At 41.3% G+C, this 27364-nt stretch overlaps 1 protein-coding gene and 1 pseudogene across 21 annotated transcripts in view; one reads left to right on the forward strand and one right to left on the reverse strand.

The window, feature by feature from the left end:
* NEK11 (NIMA related kinase 11) overlaps positions 1 to 27364 on the reverse strand; it is a 261482-nt gene that overhangs the window by 85745 nt on the left and 148373 nt on the right. For all 21 annotated transcript variants that reach the window (XM_072792785.1, XM_072792789.1, XM_072792787.1 and 18 more), the window contains one exon: positions 16032 to 16192. In XM_072792785.1, coding sequence (XP_072648886.1) covers positions 16032 to 16192 — 161 coding nt within the window. The remainder of the gene's footprint in view (positions 1 to 16031; positions 16193 to 27364) is intronic.
* On the forward strand, positions 2331 to 2814 carry LOC140614034 (large ribosomal subunit protein mL42 pseudogene; annotated as a pseudogene).

Consider the following 27364-nt stretch of genomic DNA (forward strand, 5'->3'; position numbering starts at 1 on the left):
CATTCTATTATAGATATGAGTTTATAGACTTCTAATTGATTGCAATGTATATATATTCCACAACTCAGAAGTTATCTTCATGAAGAATCAAGGTAATTTCCAAGAAGGACTATTTAAGTATTAAGACTAAGACATTTCTCCTTCTCTGCATGGCTTCAAGAACATGATGTCTTTTCTTTGCTGAGCTTTACATTTAGAATAGTGGGATGTGTATGTCCATATATGTGTGTGTGTAAGGTATAACTATAGAACTTACACAAAAACCATAGGTATTAATATATTAGATACTTTATACATAATACATGTCTGAAACAATAGCAAAATCTCCCCTTTACTCTTGTTTTCTTTTTTTTTTTTTTTACTCTTGTTTTCATTTAAGAAATATGTGAAGAACTTTGGTGTATACAGTACTAGATATGTTCATGATGAATTAGAGAGTGACAAAACTCAAAAGAATCACATTTATTATTGAAGTCTTCTGTGTCAGATACTTTAATATTTTGAATATTGCATACACTGGAAATCAAAAGTTCAATTAAATGTTAGTTTTCAATAACACTCTTTTCATGTCCTGAAGACTCTCTGGGCCATAAAAACAAAAACAAAAATCCAACCACCTATAATTGCCAACCAATTCTGTTGCTTCCCTACTCAACTTACTATTGGTATAATTAGAGAATTCTGATTCCTGAAAAACATAAAAATCTCCCAACCATAAAGAATTCAGTGGTGTATACATTAGTAAAAGAAAGAATAAAAGCCAAACAATCTTGTCAATAGATGCAGAAAAAGCATTTGAGAAAATATAATGTCCATTCTTGATAAAAACCCTCAACAAAGTAGGGATAAATGAAACATATCTCAGCATCATAAAGGCCATATATAAAAACCCCCACAGCCAATATCATCCTCAATGGGGAAAACTAAGAGGCTATGGTCAGGAACATGACAAGGATGCCCACTCTCACCATTACTATTTAACATAGTACTGGAAGTCTTAGCCTCAGTAATCAGACAACAAAATGAAATAAAAGGCATCCAAATCAGTAAGGAAGAAGTCAAACTTTCCTACTTGCAGACAACATGATACTCTAATGTAGAAAACCCAAAAGACTCCACAAAAAAATTGTGGAACTCATACATTAATTCAGCAAAGTTGGAGGATATAAAAATCAATGTTCAGAAATCTGTTGCATTTCTATACACCAATAACAAAGCAGCAGAAAAAGAAATTAAGGAATTGATACCATTTGCAATTGCACCAAAAACAAAAACATATCTAGGAATAATCCTAACTAAAGTGGTACCTAAGAAAGAACCTGAAGAGGACACAACAAAATGGAATAGCATTCCATGCTCATGTATTGGAAGAACAAACATTGTTAAAATGTCTATACTACCTAAAAGCAATCTAAACATTTTATGCAATCCCTATCAAAATAGCGCCAGCATTTTTCACAGAGCTAGAACAAATAATCCTAAAATTTTATAGAACCACAAAAGACCCCAAATAGCCAAAGCAATCCTGAAAAAGAAAAACGAAACTGGAGGCATCATGATCCCAGATTTCAATCTATATTACAAAGCTGTAATCATCAAGACAGTATGGTCCTGGCACAAAAACAGACACACTGATCAGTGCAACAGAATAGAGAACCCGGGAATGGACCCACAACTATATGGTCAGCTAATCTTTGACAAAGCAGAAAAGACTATCCAATGGAAAAAGTCTCTTCAACAAATGATGTTGGGAAAACTGGATAGCAACATGCAGAAGAATGAAATTAGACCATTTCCTTACACCATACACAAAAATAAACTCAAAATGGATGAAAGACGGCAATGTGAAACAAAATCCTAGAGAACACAGGTAGAAGCCTCTTTGACCTCAGCAACTTCTTGCTAGACACATTGCTGGAGGCAAGGGAAACAAAAGCAAAAATGAGCTATTGCAACTTCATCAAGATAAAAAGGGTTTGCACGTTCTGGGACCCAGATTGAGGTAAAATGGCAGGATCGTGGTGCCGCTGACACAGGGATGAAAATAGTTACACGTGGAAGCAGAATTTAAAATCCATCTCTCGGGGATCCCTGGGTGGCACAGCAGTTTAGCGCCTGCCTTTGGCCCAGGGCACAATCCTGGAGACCCGGGATCAAATCCCACGTCGGGCTCCCAGTGCATGGAGCCTGCTTCTCCCTCTGCCTGTGTCTCTGCCTCTCTCTCTCTCTGTGTGTGTGTGACTATCATGAATAAATAAATAAAATCTTTAAAAAAAATCCATCTCTCTTCAAATCATCTTTTACACCACCCAATAGCATCTTGATTCACCATGGCATTGGCAGCAGTAAAATAGGCAATATCAAACAGAACTGTCTGGAAATATTTAATTCCAATTCAAAATGGAGCTTTATATTGTGTTTGTCATAAATCTATGTATTCTCCTCTACCAGATGACTATATTGCAAAGTAGAGCTTGCTTTGACATCTGACGGCAGGACGATAGTATGCTACCACCCTCTGTGGACATTCCATATGAGCATACAAAACCTATCCCTCGGCCAGATCCTGTGCATAATAATGAAGAAACACATGACCAAGTGCTGAAAACCAGACTGGAAGAAAAAAATGAACACTTTGAGCAAGGACTTATGATAGAACAACTTAGCAAAATGTTCTTTACTACTAAGCACCATTGGTATCCTTGTGAACAGTATTATAGACGTCGTAGGAAACTGGATCCTCCAAAAGACAGATGATACTGAGGTTTTCAGGAATCAAAAAGATGTTATCTTGTGTCTCATTTGCCATTTGAGAAATGCAATTGAGTATATTCACTAATATGCTATATAGCAAAATAATAAAATGTATTTTCATATGTTAAAAAGGGGTTTGCACAGGAAAGAAACAATCAGCAAAACTAAAAGGCAATCTATGGAATTTTTGCAAATGACATATCTGATAAAAGGCTGGTCTCCAAAGTCCATAAAGAATTTATCAAACTCAACACCCCAAAAAACAAATAATCCAGTTAAGAAATGGGCAGAGGACATGAATAGATACTTTTCCAAAAAGACATACAGGTGGCCAACGACACATGAAAAAATGCTCAACATCACTCATCATCAGGGAACACAAATCAAAACCATGATGAGGTACCACCTCACAACTCTCAGAATGGCTAAAATCAACAACACAAGAAACAAAAGGTGTTGGCGAGGATGCAGAGAAAGGGGAACCCTCTCACATTGTTGGTACGAATGGAAACTGGTGCAGCCACGTTGAAGAACAGTATGGAGGTTCCTCAAAAAGGTAGAAATAGAACTATCCTATGATCCAGCAATTGCACTACTCTGTATTTACCCAAAGGACACAAAAATACAGATTTGAAGGGGTACATGCACCTCAATGTTTATTGCAGCATTATCAACAATAGCCAAACTATGGAGAGAGTCCAAATATCCACTGACTGATGAATAGATAAAGAAGGTGTGGTACACATATATACAGATGAACATATAGGAAGGGGGAAAAGAAAAGGAGAGAGAGAAACAAACCATAAAGGACTCTTAATGATAGAGAACAAACTGAGGGGATGGAGAGAGAAGGAGGAGGATGGGCTAGATGGGTGATGGGTATTAAGGAGGGTACTTGTGATGAGCACTGAGTATTGTATGTAAGCAATGAATCACTGAATTCTACTCCTGAAACCAATATTGCAATATATACTAATGAAAATTTAACTTAAAAAAAGAGAGAGAGAGAGAGAATTCAGGGGTGTGGAAAAAAGTAGTTTTCCAATCTAGGAAGATTTTTTCTGAGCATTATTTTATTCAAATCTAATACTCTGATAGACTCAATGAATCAAATTCTCAATAACATCTGGACATGGATACTCCATAACAGACCAGGGTAGTCAAAATGTCGTTACAAGGTTTATACCAAACCAGAACTACGGAGCATCCTACATTTCATGTTAATTCTTAGAGGCAAGCCCCAAATACTGTCATTTGTGCATATCACAAGCATTGGTTTGTTCCTTGGAATTCAAACTTTTATTTGAAAGTTGACAAGAAGCTATTTTGAAAATATAATCCAATAACTACACAACCATATTTCTATACCAATATTCCTGCTAGGAAAAGAAAAAGAATCTTAATTTATCATCTATATCACCTAGGACAGTTTCAGCTACAAGTAACCCAAAGCCTACATAAACTGGCTTAAACAAAGAGCTCCAGTATGTTCCTCTCCATGCACTCTCAGACCCCCTCCTCCCTGAGAAAATATATCCTCACACTTTTTGACCAGGATTGATTGCATATTCTTCTTAAACCAATCCCTGGTGGAGTTTAATGGACAAACTGGCTGGAATGAATAGGATTTAAGATTTATCCAGATCAGGCAGCCCTAGTGGCTCAGCAGTTTAGCGCTGCTGTCAGCCCAGGGCGTGATCCTGGAGACCCGGGATCAAGTCCAACGTTGGGCTCCCTGCATGGAGCCTGCTTCCCTCTGCCCCTCTCTCTCTCTCTCTCTCTCTCTCTCTCTGTCTCATGAATAAATAAATAAAATCTTAAAAAAAAAAAAAGATTTATCCAGATCATGAGGGGAGGCTGGCCACTGGCACAAAGTGAAGGCTCTGACAGAATGGACCAAGGGAGAGGGGCACAGCCTAGTGGTTAGGGGCATGGGCTTTGGATAAAGCCTGACTGAGTTTACATCTGGCTTTGCCATTTGCCAGTTGTGTGTCTTGAGCACGGTACCTAACCTATTTTTTTTTTTAAGATTTTACTTATTTATTCATGAGACACACAGAGAGAGAGAGAGAGAGAGAGAGAGAGGGAGAAGCAGGCTCCATGCAGGGAGCCCAATACGGGACTCGATCCCAGGTCTCCAGGATCACGCCCTGGGCCAAAGGCAGGCGCTAAACCACTGAGCCACCCAGGGATCCCCGGTACTTAACCTATTCATGCCTTACGTTCCCTAACTATAAAATGGGTTGTTAGGAGGAATAAATGTTAGCATCTCCAAAGTGCATAGATCCATGTCTGTGACATATTAACTGTAATATGTGTTTGTTAAACAAAATGCTCAAAAATGTTTGTTTGGTACATGACCAATATGCTCAGCAGCTTGGAACCCAGCTTAACTTTCTGCTCAAATTGTTGGAATGGATAATGCAGTTGAAGAAATCTCTTTCTGAAGCAGTTTGTTTCTCAAGCTGTCGCTGACAGTCACTTATTCCCCTGAGGGAACAAAGCAATGAGAAGCCCAGTCCCATGAGGTTTGTTGTCCAAAGTCTAAGGACACTTGACCTTTATCTGGATGAAGAAGATATTACAGAGAAAGGAGCCAGAGTGAGGCAAGGCAGAGAGGTAAAGACATTGTGTCCTTCACTCTTCCATGTTTCCCCTGTGAATGTCTTCCTCTCATTCAATGAGAGATAAAGAACTGTAAGTTGGCTAAAAAAGAAACAAAGCACTTATTTAAGAGAAATGTTACATAAGTCTGAAACTTGAGAAGTTTCAATGTTCACTTACACAGCTTTCTTTGAAGCTATATATACATATAGCTTCATATATATATATGGATAAAGAGATCTAGCAGTGACATCAGTAAAATGGTAACCAGTTCACAATATTGTGCCCTTCTTAGAATGAATTGTGAATGAATGAATGAATGAATGAATGGTAACTACCTGTCAGAAGACCTTACTTTCAGATGAGGGCTCAGTTTGGGTACCAATAGCCCTTAGCAATTGTACATCTATCTTTAGACATTCTCAAGAACCTCCCAGAGGGGGGTTCTTCTGCTTCCTGCCCCACACCTTGAGGTGGTGAAAACCCAACCATCTGTCTACATCTAGCAGCCTCAGCGCTCTCCTGGCGGGTGCGCAATGCTGACTCCCAAAGGCATACACACAGAAGGCTGGACAGTTAGCAACCCAGACATAAACAGCTTCACAGCTAAGAAGTGTTTTATGTTTCCTGGGGCGGAAGGCTGCTCAGGATAAGTGGGAATGGATACTACATGGTGTGCTGCCAGGCCCGACACCATTTCTGTCTGTGGAACAATCCCAAGCAAAGATCTATAAACATATGGATAAAGTGGACATAAGCATCTATATAGCTCCAGCCACAGAAAGGAGTTCAGCCAGGCTTCATCTAACTCAGACCATTGGGCACATCCTCCCCCTCAAGCGTCCCTATGTCAGTGGGTGTGGTGATGTGAAGGGGCTGATTTCTCTTACTTCTTGGGCACCTGTGTTGTCAGAGTCTCACAGGGTGAAACCAAACCATATGGAACCCTTTACCCCACTCATGCTCAGTCAATCTAGACTCACCCTTTTTTCCCAAGACACTTATTTGAGTGTACCCAGGACCTCCTTGAAGCTAAAAAGTCATGCACAGGCTATAAGGAGTCAAAGAAGCAGCCTCAATACAGGCTGACTTACAAGTGTCATTATATATGTATGAGTATCACATTTCTAGTGTAGTTTTTTTGGTAGTTTTTTTTTTTTTTTTTTTTTTTTTTTGTCTTCATGACATCGTTGATGGTGTATTATTTTTATCAGGTAAATTGCATGCAACGAAATGCCAGATTTTCAGTGTAAGATACCCATGTAGCCACCACCCCAAACAAGATAAAGAACACCTCTATCATCCCTGAAATTTACCCCAAGCCCCCTTCCAGCCAAACCCCACCTTCCACTGCCACTGTTATTCCTATTTCTACTGCCATGGACTCATTTTAAGACTTTATTTCACTTGCCCTTCACTGGATTAGTCTTGTACCTAAAATAAAATCCACTCTCCTTACAAGACCTTCATGATGTAGCTACCGCTGGCCTGACTTCTCCAAAAGCATCGATCCTCTTGCTTACTATGCAATTTCTCAAAGTTGCCAAGTCCTTTTATGACCCGAGCCTTCTTATACACCCTTCCCCCTCTATGAAATACTCCTCTCTCATTTCTGTTTCTTTACATCAAGGGGCTGGCTTTTTCCATCCTTCAGGTTATAGCTGAAAACCCCTCTTCTAGAAACTTCCTGATTCCTCTCTCAGTTTGGTGTCCCCACCGCCCCTCCTAAAGCCCATTTCCTCCATCACTTTAACCTCTTCCTTTCCTTATTGCTCTAGATGTTTGCCTACTGGCTTATGGGCTGCCTGTACCACTAGACTATCCATGCAGGCATTCATTCATCCATTTATCTCACAATATATCTGCTCAGTATTTGCCCTGTGCTAAACACTGTTCAAGGTGCTTGGGAATACAGCAGTGATACAAACAGAATCTTTGCCCTACTATTTTAGTAGGGGAAGACAGACCATAAATGAAGAAGCAAGTAAACAGTGGTAGGTCAGATGGTAATAAGATCTATGGAGAAAATAAAGCAGGGAAAGGACACAAGACTTCTCAGGCCAGTAAGTGCTATTTTATCTAAGTACTCTGAGTCCTCCCCAATATGACAGCATATAAGCACAGACCTGAAGGTAAAGAGGGAGCAAAATAATTTGTGTATCTGGAGGGGAGGGCATTCCAGGCTTTCTATGGCAGGAACATGCCTGGTGTATTCCAGAAACAGGAAGGAGACTAATATGACTACAGTGGGGTGGGCAAGGGCAATTCTCACAGTGATGGAAGGGAGGGGCTCTTCCATGGGTGATGATGGGATGCTGCAAGACCATTTTGAACAGACTCATGCCTTTTAGTTTGAGTGAGGTATGGCGGGCAGGGTAACTGGGAGACCAGTTAGAAGCTATTGCAATCATACACTGGGGAGGTGATGGTGGCTCCAGCAATTGGAATAGAGGTGCTAAGTAGTGATCATATTCTAAAGATCAAGTCAATAGGTTTTGCTTATGGATTGGAAGTGGAATGTGAGTGAAAGGTCGTGAGTCAAGGTTGACTCAGGAGGAGCTGATGTGGACTGGGGCTGGTGTGTATTCGTTCACTTTTGGACATGCTTAGTTTAGGATGTCTATTAGAAGTCCATATGACACCTATCCCCACTCCTGGGCAGATGGGGTATGTGAATCTGGGGTTATGGGGAGACAGAGCTGAAGAATGGGAAGAATGGAAGACACACATTTGGGAGTTGACAGTCTATGGATACTCTGTAAATACATGAGAATGGGTGAGATGTCCATGAAGATGGCATTGTGTCTGTTTTTCACTACCTTAAACCCAGCGCCTAGAACACTCAAATATGTGATAGATAATGTATGATCTAAGCAACAACCCACCCGTGTTCTTTCCCGCAAGCTGCTTTACTACACTACTGCACACTCTCCTTCAAACTATTTCCACTACATCCTGAAAAATGTCACTAAGTTACAGAAACCAAAACACCATGGTGACCTTATCCACTTTCTACACACTCAGAGAAGTACCTTTCACATCTCTCTTCAATCTCATTAGAAGGCAAGCCGTGCTTATTTGCATTCATAATTCATAGGAAGACAGAGGGTGCCGTTTAGTACAAAGCCACAGGACAAAGCGGATGGTGCCTTGGTGGAGGCTGCCCTGAAATCAGTAAGCTGACGTCTTCACTCTTATCTCACTGCCAATGGTCACCTTCTGTCAAGGAAAAAAGGTCTCAGAGTGTGTGCAGTGATGGGAACACAGAGCCACATCTGCAAAACTCAAACTGCAAATAAGCCCCCAGGCTCCTGTAACACTAAATGCCTCTGTCACTGAATTTGGAGTCACTGATACGTGACTGTCAATGTGTCCACATTTCACTGCTAATGCCTTGTTTACTCTACATTATTAAAACCTCACTGCAGCTGTCTCTTATTAATGCCTAGGCCCGTGGCACATCGGTATCCGTGAGGTTGCTTCTGGGTTTCAAAGACATTCACAGGTATCCCATACAGAGCTCTTAAGACATTTTGGATCGCAGTTTAGAAATGTAAAGGATGGAGAGAAGAGAAAAGAAAGCAGGGTCGTTGGGAGTGGCATCACGGCGCCCACCCAGGAACTTGGGCAATGAATTTTTCAGGAGCTGGGGTGGGTGGTACCTTTGCTGTGATCCATTTATCAAGTGGCAGCAGTGTGGGGTGGGGGAGCCTGCCCCCAATCCACCCTTTCTCTCCTAAAAGCTCACTTGCTCTTGATGAACTATTTATCTCTTTTCATGACACATGTTCAGTAGTCTAGGGAAGAAAGTCCTGCAATTTAAGGAATGTTTATTGGTTCATGTTCCAAAAGGTAGCCCTTGTCATACACACTTCTTTACTGCACGTTACTATTTTTGACTCCAGCTCTAGCTTTATTGCTATATGAATCCCACAGAGTACATAGAAAACATAGTCCTGTGTTTTCAACATGATTTTAAATCATCCGATCATGTTCTCACACATTTTGGAGCTGTCCCTGAGGTCCCTAGAATCTTCTTTTCCTCTCCTTTACTAGCTTCTACATTCAGTTCTACACTCACCCCAACTGTCTCCTAGTTGACAAGGAGCATCTGCTGGTTTGTATTCCAGCCCTGTCAATGGACTAGGTGACGTTGGTCAAATTAGTTATTCTTTCTTTCCATTTGGCACTTTCCCCTTTGTAAAGTGGGATGGGAAGATGTTAACTCTGTAAAGTACTTGTGAGTATAAAATGGGATAAGGCACATAAAGGCCTTAGCATGGCACCTGACGTGCTGCAAGGCTAGCTCTGTTTTATTAAGAATGATGACTACTTTCTCTGGTATGACATGGACCACTTCCAGATTAGCAGTTATGTAGAAAGGACCGTACCTCCAACAATGTCCTAGATGTGTCATACTCCTTTCTTCCTAGACATCATGAAATGGTGTTCACTCTTTCCCCATGAATAAAATATTCAGAAAATAAAATTAATTTCTCTGTGTAACTGAATCACAGAATAGTGGGATGGGCCATGTGTTTGCAAGGGCTGTTTAGGAGAAGCCCCAAAGGTGCCATGCCAACTAGGCTTACCAACTTTACAAAACCAGCATACACTGTTCCACCATGTTCACCCCCAGCTCTAGGAGTAGCACAGGAGAGCACAGTGCAGGTTGCTCACTGTCCCTTTCCTGCCCCAGCTGTTGCAGACCTCTGCTCAGCTCCCAACATGGATGTGGGGGAGGCTAGTGGAGGCTCCTACCCTCCACACTGATAGGAGTACACAGACTCTTTGCACTCCCACTAAGTTTTGCTTTGTCTTCATCCACCCCATCGCCTTCTTTTTTTTCCCTCCATTCTTTGGGATTGGGGTGAAAGTGTAGGTGTGATCTTCAATACAATAGTGGATTTGATTTAACAGATTTAGGGACTAGATCTACAAAGCCCACAGTGCCTATGTCCCAGGGCAAGGTTTGCTGGTCCCTGTCTGACCAGCAATGCACTATGCTTTGGCTTGGACAAGAAATAGTAGAGAGGGAAGGCAGGACAGCCATGATGGAAGTGAGAGCTGGAACAGGAACGAGAATGGAAACTGTCTCATCAAAGTGACTCCTTTCAGCAACGCGACCTAGATCTACAGAAGGCCTGTTACCTGGAAGGGTGACACATGAGACTGCTGAGTTTCTCTAACACCTCAACCAGGCTAGCTGCTTTCCAGCCTGGGACGAAGGTCGGGGGATGCTGATGGAGAGATGTTAAATAGTGGGGCTATTTACAGTGCTTCTTACAACTGATGACCTCTACGGTCACTTCAAGACAAAAACTGCTTCCCCTCATGCATGAAGTTAAATTGATTAAGTCAGTGCATGCAAAATAGTAGTTAAATCAGCCCTACAACTTGGACTCAAGAGTTCTGGCATCTTCTACTAAAACAAACAAACAAAAAGATAGCAGGAGGAGAGAATTCTGTATCCTATACCAGATGTGGGAGGCAGGCTCTTTTTTTGTTTCAATTTTCACAACTCAGCACTTCTCCAAGGCGCAGTATAACTTTTGCTTTGTGCATAGCTCAGTAATTCTGTTCAGTAGAACCAGACTAGATAATGCAGTGGCCCTTCTGCTATCCCCTGGCATCTAATGTGTTTACCCAATCATCATGGAGGAGGGATTATAATTGCTATAGTTAAGCTGTTGTGCCAGGAAAATACTGTACAAAGAAGTGGCTAAAAGAAGTGTCAGATCTGCAGCTCTGCTACTTGCTAGCTGTGTGGCTACTTGCCAGCTGTGTTCCCTTCACTGAGCCTCAGATTCCTCTTGTGCAAAGTGAGGAGATCACAACAGTCTCATCTTTCAAGGGACCTGAGTTTTAAAGTCAGTGCTTAATACAGTAACTAATGATAGACAAAATATGCTGTTTCCTTTTGAGCACCAAATGAAAGAACTGACTTGCACTTAGGAACTGCATTGTATGAAGAACATGTAGCTTTAAATACTATAAGTCTAGGGCAATAATTCAAAGCACCAAGAGGTTCTCAATCTGAGAGACACATGAGCCCTGAGAGGCAGCGCGGGATTCTGGATTTACAGCTTTCGGCTCTTTCTCCATCTGGGACATCTGCCTTTTGGTAAAATGTTAGGCAGAACTGACCTGAAATCACTAACTTATATTTTCTTCCTTTCTCTTGGCCCTTCTCTGCCTTTCCTCACTCTCACCTTCTCCCCTGTTTGAGTCCAGTCAGTTAAATTCCAGCTTGATGTACTTCAACTAGAATACACGCATCAAAGGGCCAACTTGTAAGAATTAAACGAAAGTGCCAGTAGCCGGGGGTGCACCATTTACATTTCTCTTCAAGAGCCAGCCTGCTGCCAGTGTAGGTGACTACCCCCAGCTGCTGCCCCCTCAGGATCGGCTCTTCCCTGGAAGCACCCAGCCAGGTGGAGTGTGGGGATACTAGAGCCAGGCCATTCCTGCCCAGTTTGATCTCCTCTGATGGGCAAGGCAGTTTTTGCCCTGGGGCTCTCTTACCAGAGCTGTGAAGACTTTTTTAGAGCTGCCCTGCACCTGAGGATGTCATCTAGTCCTCCCTCTCCCTCCATCCTTGCCCTCAAAGATGTAGACCAGCATCGTGGTTTGAGGCTTTCCCCAATTCTGTCTTGTCATCTGCTTCCCAGAGGACCTGGACTGACATAGTATATAAAAGTACATGGCATAGAATAAAGGTTCAGGGGACATTAGTTGTTATTGTTATAACAATTAGGATTTGATTAAACTAATGATTCTATTAATAGAAGACACTCAAAGGCATATATTCTCATGATGACCTGATCTAAGAGTCCTCGGTAGATTCTTAGGTCTTCTCTAGCCTATATCCATTTCTCTGCTTCTGTGGCTCCATTCCAAGAAGATGATTCTGCTTTACCTCATGCTTCACTATGCAGAGAATTTCAAAACCACTAGAGGATTTGGTGAAAGCTTCAGAATTAGTTGGTAAAATGGGCTTCCGTAGCCCTTCGTCGTGGCAAGAACAAACACCAAGGTCCTAAGAGCCTTCTTAAAACAAGGATTGATGCAAGCCACACTCATTAAACAATAGAGCCTTTTCCGAAGGAGTTCTGTGTGAAGTCATTATGGTCTACCTAGAGTGTGTATACCTGGTGCACACAGGACATTGATTAGTCTTGAAGAGGGAAATGATGGTCAAGGCAGCAAGGGAAAAACATAAGGGTCTCTGAACATACTCATTAAACAGCAGCCCTAAAGCATGTCCATTAGAGCAAAAAAAGTTTTCAGTGACAAGTCCCACAAATACTGTTGAAAACCCTGTTATGATGACAGCTATAAACTCCATTCTCCTGAGATCTAAGAGGCTGGTTCCAATTCAGTGACCAGAGACTTCATAGAGTAGCTATCAACAATATGATAATGGCTTGTGATAAAGGTGTTGTTGATGCTTAACACAGCAGAGAAGCAACATACTATCAACAGCAATTAGGTGCTTAATAAAATCACTTTGGAGATGCTACTGCTGAAGATTGTCATGGGTGGGTACAAGGGACTCAGCAATCAATCCCAATGAAACCCATTGGACTGTTTGATGAAAGACTGTTTTTCTTTCATCAAACACAAACTATGTAACTTTGATCTGATTACTCACATAAAAGCCATGGATAGAGTGATAACTGAAGTAGACCCTGGACACGCTTGGGTCAAGGGTGAGACTGGGAAGAGGGAAGAAGAGGAAGATCCCAGTGATGGCTGAAGGTTTCACCCAATTCACAAAGCTGACAGACTGGGTCTTGGCATGAAGTTCTGTAACTACAATTTTGTGTGTCACTAATAAAATAACCTAGGAAGGGAAGAGCAGAAACTCATCACAACCACACATTCACTGCCTTTAGGGAGGGGGAAATGATATCAAATTACTAGGAAAAACAAATGGGATTGTAGTTAACCTCTCTCTATTACTCAATTGAGATTTCCACTCCTGTTTCTATTATGCCAAGTCCACTCTAGGTTGATACACCTTTTGTACTAGAAAGAAAACTGGCTTGAGAATGTGATAAACCTTGGCCTGTGCATGGTTCTGAGCCTTTCCTAGCTGCATGGCCACTGGCAACCTACTTCTCGTGGAGACTCAGTTTCCTCATCTGGAAAATAGAAATAAGAATAACTACCTGACAGGGTTTTGTGAGACAAAATACCAACATGGATGTGAGAAGCCTCAGCATCTTGTCCCAAAAGATTTAAAACCAATTCACAAAGCATAGCCTGTTATCCATTTCTCTGCCCCTGCGGCACAATTCCAAAAAGATCACTCTGCTTTTTCTAACACTTTGCTGTGTAGAGAAAATTTCAGCTATCATACCGCATGTGACAGATGCACAACTCAGAGAGTAAAACTGTGTCCTATATTTATCATTGGCCCTAAGAAATAAAAAGGAGGGATTTTTTTATACTATAGTTCTGAAACCTCACAGTAACATTAAAGAGTTTGGAAAGTAAAAATAAAATAAAAAGGAAAGTAGCATTATAAAACACACACACACACACACACACACACACACAAAATAGGATGCCTGGGTGGTTCAGTCAGTGGAGCATCTGACTCTTGGTTTTGACTCAAGTCATTATCTCAGGGTCGTGAGAGGGAGCACTGCATAGGGCTCTGCGCTCAGCAGGGAGTTTGCTTGAGATTCTCTCTCCTTCACACTCTTCCCCTCCCCTGGCTCATGTGTGCTCTCTCTAAAATACATAAATAAATCTTTTTTAAAATCCCACAAGATGACTGGGTAACATCACCATCATAATAATAATTAATAACTCATTATTAATTACTTTATTAAATTCTAGACAGTATTTTAAACACCTTACATTGATTACTTCATTTAATCTCCAGACTGGGAGGTGGGAACCATTATCCTCCCATTTTACAGATTAGAGAAGTGAGGCACAGTGAAATTTAGTAACTTGCACAAGGTCACAGAACCTGCAAGTAACAAAGGCTAGTCTTGTACACAGGCATTTTGATTTCCAAGCCTGTGTTCCTATAAGTATACTGAAGATGGGACTTCCAAAGTGGCTAGCAAAGTTCTATTTCCTGACCTGAGTGGCATTTGCTGTATATTTTATTCATGTGGTTTTCTGAATCAGTTTTAATCCATTAAAAAATTTTAAAAAAGTAATAATACTAGTAGCTCAAATTTTGCCACTTGATGCTTTGGGCAAAAATGGATGTGTTTTGCAACCATAGGCACAGAATAATGGTTCTGTAGTATTGTAGTTGTCTATGGGGTGCCTGGTTGGCTTAGTCAGAAGAGCATGGTGTGATTCTTGGTCTCGGGGTTGTTAATTTAAGGCCCATGTTGGGTATAGAAATTACTTAAATAAATAAAACTTTAAAAATATTTGTCTCAGTTATTTAGAACAGTAACAGAGAAGGAAATGGAAATTATATTTTTAATGTGTCGTAGGAGGTGCTGTTGTTCATCCAAGTCCATTGGAAAATGGGGAAATGGTATAAGGAGAGCATTTTTATTTTGATATGCTGAATCACTCTCTGCCTTGACTGTATTTTTCTCAACATTTATGTGCTCTCTCTTTGTGTATTTGTCTCTTAATTTCTTTCTCCTTTTCTCTCATCATTTTTGCTTCTTAGTCTCATATCCATACCCTTCTAGTTCCCTTCTCCTTGCCTCTCTCTCCTTTTCTTTTTTTTCTCTCTCCTTTTCTTATATAGAATCTGAGAACATATATTATCAGTTTTATTTATTGACTCTTATGATGTATTGTTTAGTCTTCATTAAAAATTGTTGACTAGATTGTATACAAACTTCAATTAGTCCTCCTGAATTAAGTTTCCATTGACATAGGTACCCCTTGATTGACTTGTATTTTCCCAGCTTAATGGTTCCCAGTTAATTAAAAAGCTTTTGTAACTTTAGAAAGTTTAGAACTGGAAAGATTACCATGTTATGGCCTACAAAGAAAATTAATTTTATGAGCATAAATTGCCCAAAGTAATCTGCTTTCTCCTTACATACCTCTTGCTTTTTTCATCTCCTATAGACACTCAACAGAGAAATCACATGCCAGGACTGTTTCTTAGACTATTACCCAGACAGGGTTTGGTCTTGCTATTGTTAAAGACATCTATAGCAAGGACATACATTCATAGACTCCAGCCGTATGTAAGGATGGACCCACAAGGGCTGAGAGTGGCTGGAAAGATCACCTCCTAAGCCCAGGATCTCTGGGCCTCATCCCCAGAACTAATTTGTGCACTAGGACATGACTCAAAAAGCTGATTACCAGGCAGAAAAGTATATTTTTTAAAATCCCCTTCTCTCTCCTAAAGAGACACTGGAATTCTTTATTTAACAGCTGTATATAGGATGCTCCACAGTGTAGTATGGATCATCTTCCCACTTGGATAAGTACTGGGTATTCCAGTCCTTCCCTCATCAACATGGTCCACACCAGAATATCAGAACTCCATGGGGCCCTGCCTGCCTCTGGGCCTTGGAAATAAAGACCCATCACATGGGGCCTTTATAAGAAACCCTAGTCCTGCACTTCCCACTTCAAGTTCTAAGACTTCCCTGACTTTCTGGGAAGTCACAAGCAAATCAGGACCTCGGACAGTTCCACTACATCTGCTGGGGAGCAGCATCTACCTGTTGGAATATTCTGTGAGCAGGCCGGGGTCCCTCGTCCTTGACCTCTTCCTCCGGTGCTGAGAACATTATTTCTTCTTCCTCCTCCTCACTTTCTTCAGAACAGGAATCAAACGCATCAGCATAATACTCTTCAGCCACAAGCGGGTCTTCCGGGATCTCTGAAATAAAGAATAGACAACAATCAGACCCTACTAGTCACTAAAATTATAATATGTCTAGGATCCCCCACATTTTCCCAGAGATATATATTATGTTTGCACTGACATAGCTTTCATGGAGTGTAGACCTGAATTTTAGCTTCCTCAAAGTATCTGGTTGACTGTAATAAATACTCAGCAAAATTAAAACAGTAGAGGAAAGAAGGGATGACTCGACTTGCAACCATATTTTGAAAGTGGAAGAATAAAACCATGAAACAAGAAGAAATGATCTTCTTTCAAGTCTTTACATTCAGAGGCATGAATCCTTATTATAAATGAGGGGATTTAGGAGCAAGAGCTGGATGAGATGCGTTGGCTGTAGGACCCTATTACACACCCACATAAAACTTTAGCAGAGGTAGTTGGATTGGAACTCTGTCAGCACTTTTTCTGGCTGTTTCCTTTTTAAAGAAAATATTAGTGGTGAGACCAGGCAAGATGGATAGGCTATATAGCAATGGCATTTGGGCAAGCTGAGGAAAACATTATGGTTCTTTTCTAACAGGCTATGAGGCCTTTTGAGATGGAGTTCACTCTAGGACCCTGTTTACATCTATATGGAGCATCTGTTTTTTTTTTAAAAGGAAAGAAACCCACTTAAGTTGATGCCAAGAAGTGGCTACCTAAGTTATTTGATACAATGTTATTACTAACTAAAAATATAATTGGTGTTTATAATGGTTTTCAACCAAGAAAGGCCAAGAATGGATCAGAAAAAAAACAAACATAGTGATACCAACCCCAATTTATTAATGAAGGCTTAAAATAGGGAAATACCCTAGTGGAGAGGAGTGAATTACAGAGTGACAACCCACCACATTAAAACCATGAGCTTTGCTCAATACTCTGATTTATAAGCAAAAATAATTCTTCTAAATTATAACAAACAGCACTACTTTATATCCCACTATTGCCACTCTGTATTTTTGGGGGGCAAATACGGAACTGGGGGTCAGAGAAAACTAGGTTTGAATCTAAGCTCTGCCACCTTTTAGAGAACTGAGGCAAAGGATTTGAGCTTGCTGAGCTCCAATTTCTCCAGTAAAACTGGCATAAGGGTGACCTAGCAGGGTAGCTATGAAGATTCAGTAATAGGATTCTTATGAAAGCATTGTATATAGAGAAACTATAAAATGTTCACTCAATTTCCACATCTATAAAAATGGACTTTTCATTAACTGATTCCAGGATCCTCTGGAAGTAAGATATTTAGTGGGCTACTTTAAAATTTTTGCTATCTATGGTTTCCCACAAAACACAAGAGGCAGTGCCATGCCATCAAAATTAGCTCAAAAGACAAAAATACCATATACTCAAAACTGCCTTAGGAAGGGGCATACTGTGCATTTTTGTAATTCCAACAAAGCCCATTTTACCTTCAGATTTTCAGTTGAGCAGCAGATGAAATAGATTATTTGTATACAGGGGCCACATTTTGTAAAAATCTTTATTCAACTCACACTCAGAATGGCTCAAGGATCACAACTAGAGAAGTATATGAAAACTAACATCTACCAAGAACACAATTTAAGTCTCTAGTTTTGTCCTCAAGTAGGTGCATCTGCTCACTGAATGGAATGGTGGACAGGGCCTCATGACTTCCTGCCTCTTTTCCTCTCTCTCCCCTTCTCCCTGCATCTCTATGTCTCTTTCACAGATCTGTCCATTCTCTCCCCCTCTTCCCACTTCTTCCTATTTCCTCTTCCTCTCCTGAGCCTCTTTGTCTCATTTACTTATTCTCTATTTTTCCCTCTTTCCCTCTACCCCTCTACCTCCTCCTTTAGGCCAGAATATTTGCTTTCCTATTTGACTGTGACACAGCAAGAAATATTATTTACATTGTTGCCCAGTACACAGAAATGTGCTTATATTTGTGTATGAATACAAATATATTTATAGTTGAAATGAAAGTTTCATGCATCAAGATTTACCCATACTAAATATGACACATTCTGGTCTTTCACATTCAATTCAATTTTTTTTACATTGCTAGTTGCAACTTGTTAAACTGATTTCTCAACACATAATTTGAAAAACACTGGTTGAGAATGCTGGCTTTGGAATCCAAAAGACTTGCATTTAAATCGAAGCTCTAATATCAGTTCTTAAACTTCCTGCACTTCAGTTTTCTCATCTATAAAATAGAGATAATGGTAACCATTTCTTAGAACTATTGTGAACATTAATTAGTATAATGGAAGCAAAGCACTGTGTACATGGTAGGTAGACATCAAAGATATGTCGGTTATTAACATGTGACATAAATCTCTGTATATGTTTTGCCTGTAATGCACACCACCAGGAAGAAATATCTTAGATAATCACAAATATATACCAAGTTTAATTATATACACACACACACGAAAAAAATAGAATCACTTCTCAAAATCCATACTGTACCCATCTCAAATGGGCAAGAAGGCAGTGGGCCAAATCATACGGATAAATCGTTCTCCCTCCCTCCCATAACATGGCTCCTTATGCACAGTCTCAGTCTCAGAGGAATGATTCCCTCTCTTACCAAGGATCCCTTCCCAGGAGAGAGAGGAAGGGAAGAAATGGTCATGGGAAAGTGCCATCGTGCCACTTATAGCTACGTCATGAGACAAACCAGGTTGAATCCACCTCCAGTGTTTCTTAAACAAGCACCAGTGTCTTGGTGCAGCTCAGAAGAGAGTCCATTTTCAAAAGGAAAAGTCAAAAGAAACATAAGCCTGCTCAAACTGTGTTCATCAAGCTATGTGTTTTTTGTACGTGGGCCCAATTTGAAGCCTTGTTAGGCTAAGGCTCATTTCTCCTGTCATTGAGGGAAAATGGTCTGTGATAAATAGCTTTAATTTCCTCACACCCTGAAGTCAGCCTCATAACGGATGCACTGGAGCGGCATTCCAGATCTCTACTAGGCTGGGTGGGCAGCGACAGCGTGTTTATGAAGGAATCCAATTATGGCTGCCTCAGCTTGGGTGCAGTTGTTGCAGATCCATGACGCAGAAAAAGAGAAGCAATCATTCTGTTTCATGAAAAGCATGCTGTTGGCCAGACCCTTCAATTAAGATCTTAATAGGGGCCCCTGGGTGGCTCAGTGGGTTGAGTGACTGACTCTTGGTTTCGGCTCAGGTCGTGATCTCAGAGTAGTGAGACCAAGCCCTGAGTCGGTGTCCACGCTCAGCATGGAGTCTGCCTGAGATTCTCTCCCATCCCTTCTGCTTCTCCCCCTGCTAGTGCTCTCCTTCTCCCTCCTGATCTTTCAAATAAATAAATAAAATCATTAAAAATAAAAAAGACCCTGATAAATGCCTTCCTTTAAGACTTAAGTGAGCATCAGGACCACTTGCAGGGCTTGTTATAAAACAGAGCACTTGGCCTCACCCAGTTGGTGGGGTGATTCAGCAGTGAGGACTGAAAATGTACATTTCAAATAAGTTGCCAGGGGATGCTAGCGCTACTGGCCTGGAGCCACAGTATCCAAACCACTGCTCTAGGATGTGACTAGTTCAAATAAAAGTATTATCATGTAGTATTACATAGATGCACTCTAATAAAATACCTAAGAATATAATATCTCTACATCTTTCAACCTTATATGTTATACACCCAAAACATGAAGAAATAAGCTTTACTTGAGAAGAATTCAAAATTCTCTTGTTTGCCAATGGCAAACAAGATGTGTGCCATTAGTTTCTCAACTACTCATGATTTCTGGGAGTCTTAGAGCACTATTCCCATTTTACTGTTGGGGAAGAACAAACCTATGAGTGAGCATTCCTAATTACAGCACTTTACACTTTGCAAAGTCACATTCCATTTAATCGTTGCAACAGTTATTCAGGTTAGATCAGGACATTTTAATCTCATTTTTCAGGTAATGAAAATGAGGTTCAGACAGGCTAATTATCAACTGAAAGTCACATAGCTGTATGTAGGGTGGACACTTGATTAGAACACAAATAACCTGAATCCTATCTTTTTCCCATTGAATGGTGCTATTTCATGGTTAGCTAGGAATTTTCATCTTTGCTAGTAAAACTATGTCATGGGTTGGGAGCCCTGAGTGGCTCAGTGGTTGAGTGTCTGCCTTCGGCTCAGGGCATGATCCTGGAGTCCCAGGATCGAGTCCCACATAAGGCTTCCTGCATGGAGCCTGCTTCTCCTCCCTTTGCTTATGTCTCTGGCTCTCTGTGTGTCTCTCGTGAATAAATAAATAAAATATTTAAACAAAACAAAACAACATGTCATGGATAAAAGTCATGATTGTCTTTCCCCACCACGCTGAAAGGTGTTGAACAACAAGGGATAGACTTCTGACTGATGAGATGGGAAAACTGAAGCTTTGTCATCATGGTGAAGTATCTGAAAGGGGCTGGGAGTAGTGAATGCCAGGGGCCCTTGCTCAGACTCAGCCTAACTGTCACTATCCTCAGCCTCAGATGTGCTTGAACTGCAGTGTTCCTCAGGACTCCCCTGGAGGCCTGTTCAAACGGATTCCTATGCCCGTGTTTCAGAGGTAAGTGGTATAAGGTGGGGCCCGATAGTCTACAGGATGCTGCTGCCAGTTTGGCAACACACTTTAACAACTACCGTTCTACTTCCTAGGACCCTCAAGGAGAAAGTGACATACAAGAGCAACTGTTTAATGAGAAATTTCCTGATACTTTGCCTATTATTGCAACAGTTCTTCAAACTTCTGCAATGGTTGAGAAAACGCATTATTTTTTTTCTAAAAAAGAGGCAATAAAACAAGAACTTTGCCTAAAGTCAAAACCAAGTTTCCTTTAAAGGAACATAGCTATGTAGCAGGAATACCTCAACCTCGGGTGCCTACTACTATCCTGAATGGTTCTAACCATCGGTATGTTATGAGCAGATGCATGTCATGAGCTTAGCACAATTGTTTTCAAAGGGTGGTCCCCAGAAGAGCAGTAAGAACATCACCTGGGATCCTACTAGAAAAGCAAATTCTCAGGGACGTCTGTGTGGCTCAGCAGTTGAGCATCTATCTGCTTTCAGCTCAGGGCATGATCCCGGAGTTTTGGGATTGAGCTCCCCGCAGGGAGCCTGCTTCTCCCTCTGCCTATGTCTCTGCCTCTCTCTCTCTCTCTCTCTCTCTCTCTGTGTGTGTGTGTGTGTGTGTGTGTGTGTCTCATGAATAAATAAATAAATATTTTAGAAAGAAAGAAAGAAAGAAGAAAGAAAGAAGAAAGAAAGAAAGAAAAAAAGAAAGAAGAAAGAAAGAAAGAAAGAAAGAAAGAAAGAAAGAAAGAAAGAAAGAAAGAAAAGGAAATTCTACAAATTTAGCACAATGATTGGAACTTACTGTCCACTCAAATAAAAGTAGCTTCTACTGATATCCCCAATTGATAAACTCTTAGGAGGCAGGAGCCAAACCTGTTCCCTATGGTTTCTTCAACTCATGGCTTAAAGCATACTCCAAACTTATTGTCAAATAAACAAATGCCTACATGTCTAAGAGATAAGGACTTTCGAATTACCACATAGTATTTCATGGAAAGAATTTCCTAATCTGTATTTTGGGGAGGGAAAGGAGAAGGGGGGAAGGAAATATAAAGATTTTTTTCTCTAAGGCCCTTCTTTCTCTCCTCTCTCTCACAGACTTTGAACTTATATCTCCGATGGAATCATAACTTAATAGTAACAAATGTCTTCATCATACTAACATCTCCAGCTGTATGTGAGTCAGAGTACCCAGCGTGCGATGGCACTCCCTAGTAGACTGTGGATTTCTCCAGGGGCCCAGACTGTGCTCCAGCTGCAAGCCTCTCTTCGCACATCTAATAATACTGTCAGAACTGGTGACCAAGTGACTTATGATTTGGGAAATCCAACAGATTCACTCACACTTTTCTGCCTCTTCTCTAGGAAGTCAAGAATATCCACAAGATGTTTTTTAAAATGCTTCTCCCTATGCCTGTTACTGCCTCGTAAAGAGAGGATGCTCTCTATGTCACCTGTGGCGGGGCTTGCTGGGAGTGTGTAGGGGACCTTGTGGCAGGCAGCTGCCCAGAGATGCCCTTCTTTATTTTTCCTTTCTTTCCTAGTTTTCTGAAGTGGGCAATGGCTTTATTATGAGCCAGAAAATATTGAACAAAGGCTATAATAAGAACAAACTGATCTATTGTTAGATCTTTATGTGGCCTCTAAAGACCATGTTCTCCCATTATAAATTGGAAGCAGCAGTGCTCAGAATGACAATAGTTATTATTACACTGACAAGGCAGTTCTCAGAATTTCTTATTTTCCTAAAAATGGCACTTGTGGGTGTGAAAAAGATTGCCTTAATCCATTTTTTAATGAAAACAGTTTTTATGAAAACATTTTAAATAAAGACATCATCTCATATGTAGAAGAAACCTGTGATTAATTTGCTACATTTCCAAAACTACTGGGTGAGAGAATGTCTTGAGAAGACACTCAGATACAGACACTGTCAATGCTGAGCTGCCTCAGTTTCCCCAGGGAGCTCTGTCTTATGTAAGGTGGGGACAGATTGGGATAAAAAACACAGAATGAAGTACAAGTTAACTGGTTATGTCTGCTGCTTCTGAGAAAGGCTGCCTCCCACCAGGATAAAAAGTAGAGATTAAGAAGATAAACTGTGGGGTCAGACTGAGGTTCAAATCTGGCATCTGTTATTGGCTGTGTGACCTTGGGTAACCCATGTCACTTCTCTGGTCAGTTTTCTAATTTGTAAGTGGGTGTAAATGAATACTACTGATGTGCCACCCAAACCTCCTTACCAGACACATATTGGCACGCACATCCTCCAGCTGCTGTGCATGTTGGCTGCTGTGTTAGTCTGCTTGGGCTGCCACAACAAAATGCCACAGACTGGGAGACTTAAACAATGAATATGCATTTTCTCATAGTTCTGGAGGCTAGAAGTCTGAGATCAAGGTATTAGCAGGTTTGGTTTCTCCTTGGCTTGCAGATGGTTGACCCTCTCTCTGTGCACTGGTCCTCCTGGTGATGGTCAGTATCCTAATCTCTTCTTACAAAGACACCAGCCAGAAAGGATTAGGGTGCATGCTAATTTTAAGATAATCACTTCCTTAAAGGCCCTATCTCCAAAGAGTCACATTATGAGGTACTGGGGGTTAGAGTTCAACATATGCATTTTAGGGGAATACAATTCAGCTCATAACAATGGCTAATAAGGCACAAATGTCCCCTTCTCCAGACAACTGCTCTCAGATTAAAGAATTTCCTTATCAAAGAGGTTATGTGCTGTCTCTGCCTGGGAGTGAAGCCCTGGCCAATGACTAAATGACTTAAGGTGGAGCCAGCTCCTGGTATCAGTCCTGCTCCAAAGCTTGCTGTGGGAATCAGGCTCCTTCTGCTGCTGCCCTGTCTAGACATACCCTTCACCCCAACGCTAGAGCTCTCCCTCAATAAAACACAAACACCAGAATAACCATCTGAGGCTCTGCATATAAGGAGCCCAACCGAAGACGTGGGGGTGTTATAACAATGATACATTAACTCATGGCTATGACATACAATTTTACAAAAGATAAGTGATGCTATGCAATTAAGTAAATACCACTTAAAGGAAAACAGGTGCCAGCAAGGTCGCATTCTTTTATATTATACATTTAATCCTCAAGTCTTTCTAGAAAACAATAGAGCCCACACCTCTGGAGGCTGCTAAACTGAGTCATTTGTCAGATATCAATTATATCTCAGACAGCTAAATTTTTAATCTCTTGAGGTCTAATCTACTTGCTCTGCTCAGAGTTTTCTTCAATGCTCTGTCTAGCATAGTGTCCAGAACACAGTAAGTGCTTAATAAATGCCCAGCACTATTCCCTGAGCAGGTAGAAAAATATTAGTTTTCTTCATATCACTCGTACAAAATGTAAGCATCTATCATTCCAATTTTAGCAAGTGTGCTGCTGAAGCAAGCGCCCAATTGTAAGTTTTTAGAAAAATACCTGACAAGAGTGCAGGGGAAGAAAATACGGTCCCTTCTGCCAGAGACAAGAGGAGGGCTTTGACCTTACTCCAGAGAAGAGGTAGGGAAGGAGAGTGGGAGGGGTCAGGGCCGGGAAGCTGCTGGAAAGGCACTGTGCTCTGTGAGATGCTAAACTCATCAGACACTTAGCATAGTAGGTGGAGAAGCTACACAGTTGAGGTCTGAATCAGTAAGTGCCAGGGGAGGCCACCAGCCACAGTACCTGAGACAGAGGTGGAGGGAGCCTGCACAGCAATTACCAAGAGAGCTCTGGACAAGCTTCAGTTGAGCCAAGCTTCCAGAATCTTGGGCCAGGGCCTCTAAACCGATGTCTGGGTTACATTTATTGGTTCGTAAAAGAAGCATTTATGCATGAAGGGCCAATAGCAGAGCGAGAGCAAACTCCTCAGGCAGAGGCAACCTGTCTTTCAGGAAGACAGCTGGACTCCACCAAGTAGATAAATACCATCGCTGAGACCCAAGGCTTCCATGCTCCCGGAAGGTAATAAAGGTACTCCCTCCGTCTGTCACCCCTGGACATACCTTCCCCTGCACTGTTAGAAGAAAAGAAATTCTCTGTTTTGGCAAAGGCATTTTGTCAATTTCTAAACTTCAACATACATTGGATTTTATTTGTCCTTTTCAATTTTTAAAAGCCATCTCTCCCCCTACTGTGAACCATGAAATGGTTTTTCATGATTATGCAGTGAGTCATCAGCTGGGCCTAGTTCTCAGGGTGTCCTAGTTCCCATCAGCAGCTATTGAGATCTCTCGTGGGAGCTCAGGAGTCATGGAGGGGGACGGGTCCACTAGGAGGGCAGCAATCATTATTTTCCAGGGTGAGTCATTTTATGGAGACCATGGGCTCCAGCTAGAAGTCCTGGAGTGGCTCTTACTCCACATTCCAAATGCTGCTGCATCTCTATTTCATTACAAACAGCCTCCTTCTGGGCCTGTGGGAAGCAAGTGTAATTTCAATCACCATAACATTTAGTGGGGCTGGAGGCTTAGAGCAGCATATTTGCTAGAGAACATTTTGAACCAATGTTCAGTCCAGGGAAGGATATGGACACCCCTCAGTGAAATGAACACACTGGGGCGGCCCCAGTGGCGCAGCAGTTTAGTGCCGCCTGCGGCCCAGGGCATGATCCTGGAGACCCAGGATCGAGTCCCACGTTGGGCTCCCTGCATGGAGCCCGCTTCTCCCTGTGCCTGTGTCTCTGCCTTTCTCTCTCTCTCTCTCTCTCTCTCTCTCTGTGTGTCTCTATGAATAAATAAATAAAATCTTAAAAAAAAAAAAAGAAATGAACACACTGACACTCCAAGGCAGAAATGAACACTCCAGATATCTCTTAACATTCAACTCTTGCAATCACCTCCAATCTTACACCCGCTACCACAAGTCCTGTCTAAAGCACTTACTACCATGTCACTCTTCCCCTAGCAGGGCTCCTCCACTGCTAATGAAACTGAATATGAAATCTTCAGCTTGGCAGTCACAGCCTGCCATCACCTGGATGCACCTCTCTTTCCCAGACCAGCCTCCTTATAGCAATGAATCTGGTAGCTCTCAGTTAAACATGTGCCAAAGGGGATTCTGACTGGGTGGCCCTGGGCTGGGTCCAACACTTTTATTTTTCTGATGCTTTCCAGATGGTTCTCATATGTGCCTTTAGATCAGGACCTTGGCTTTTATAACCTGGACTTAACATTTTTCCTCTGAACTCACATTTGTTTTCTAACTTCATTCCTTTAAAGAACTCCCCTTCTAGAATTGCCTTGTCCAATATGGTAGCCACCAGGCACATGTGGTTATTTAACATGTGGTTATTTAAATCAAAATTAATTACAATGAAAAAAAAAGACAAATTCAGTTCCTCAGTCGCACTGGACCTCAAGCACTTGGAAGACATCTGTGGTAAGAATATTTCCATCATTGCTGAAAGTCCTACCAGACAGTTCTGTTCTAGAGTGTCCTCCTTTGCATGTTTAGCTGTGTTGGATTGTAGCTTCCAGTTCGGATTTGGCTAGATTTCTTTGAAGCCCTGGGATGTGAGTCTCTGCTCACAGCCTCTGCTCCTCCCCTGGCCAGCACACCCTCCACAGCCAAGAGGCCCCAGAAGGTTTTCCAATCCTCATAGCCCTGGACCTAGCAGGGGGAGGCAGTGACTTGATCCACCCTAGCCCTGGGCCTCCTCTGCATGTCCCCAGAGCCACTTCAAAGGACCTATCAAATCAAACCTTCTCATCTACAAGATGCCTTTTCCACTTTCTTTTATATAGTGCCTACAGGTAGAGCTTTTCTGTTTTTCAGTTTTTATTTAAATTCCAGTTAGTTAACCAGCAGTGTAGTATTAGCTTCAGGTATAAGACATAGTGATTCAACACTTCCATATGTCACCCAGTGACAAGTAGAGCTTTAATAGATATTCATCTCCTACCCCTCATCCCAGAGAAAGGCAGCTCATGATCCTCCTAAATCCCCACAGTAGACAATGTCTTTCATCGCATAGGTCCACTTTATTAATCATATCACTAACTCTAAGGGGAATTAAATCTCAATTACAAACAATACATTTATAGTCTTCAGGGGTGGGTGGCAGTTGCTTGGTTTTATATCTTTTTGATGCTTTTTTCTCTCATGCAATAAGCTATAGGTTAGTACTAGTACTGTGACCTATTCTAAAATAAAGCCTCAAAACTAAGGCTAAAATTAGCCACGTTGATTAGCTTAGCCTGCAGCATCACACATGAGGCTATGAAAAAATTTTCTTAGCCAAAATGCATATTCATGACCCTTTCTGTAAGGAGGGCTAAATTAAGTACAGTGCCTATATATATATATATATATATATATATATATATATATAGGACAGCAGGTTCTGCTCTAAGTTTTTCTTCTAGTGACATCTATTTGATCAAACGCACAAAAGGCTCCCCTCCCCCGCGCCCCCCCCAAACACATGACAGAAATAAGCTCAATGATCCACTTGGAAATAGGTCTTCCTCATGCTCTGAAGTCTGTGCTTTTATTCCGCATGTCAAGGTGATTCTCCCTTAGGCAAACCTGTAACATTCCTCTGAACTTGTTTTTCTGGTTTGGAGAGCAAAAGTCAAAATAAGTAGGTAAAGCTTGTCTTTTCTCCACCAGATTCAGAGAA

Source organism: Canis lupus, chromosome 22 (assembly GCF_048164855.1).
Source record: "Canis lupus baileyi chromosome 22, mCanLup2.hap1, whole genome shotgun sequence".
In the NCBI taxonomy this organism is placed as follows: domain Eukaryota; kingdom Metazoa; phylum Chordata; class Mammalia; order Carnivora; family Canidae; genus Canis; species Canis lupus.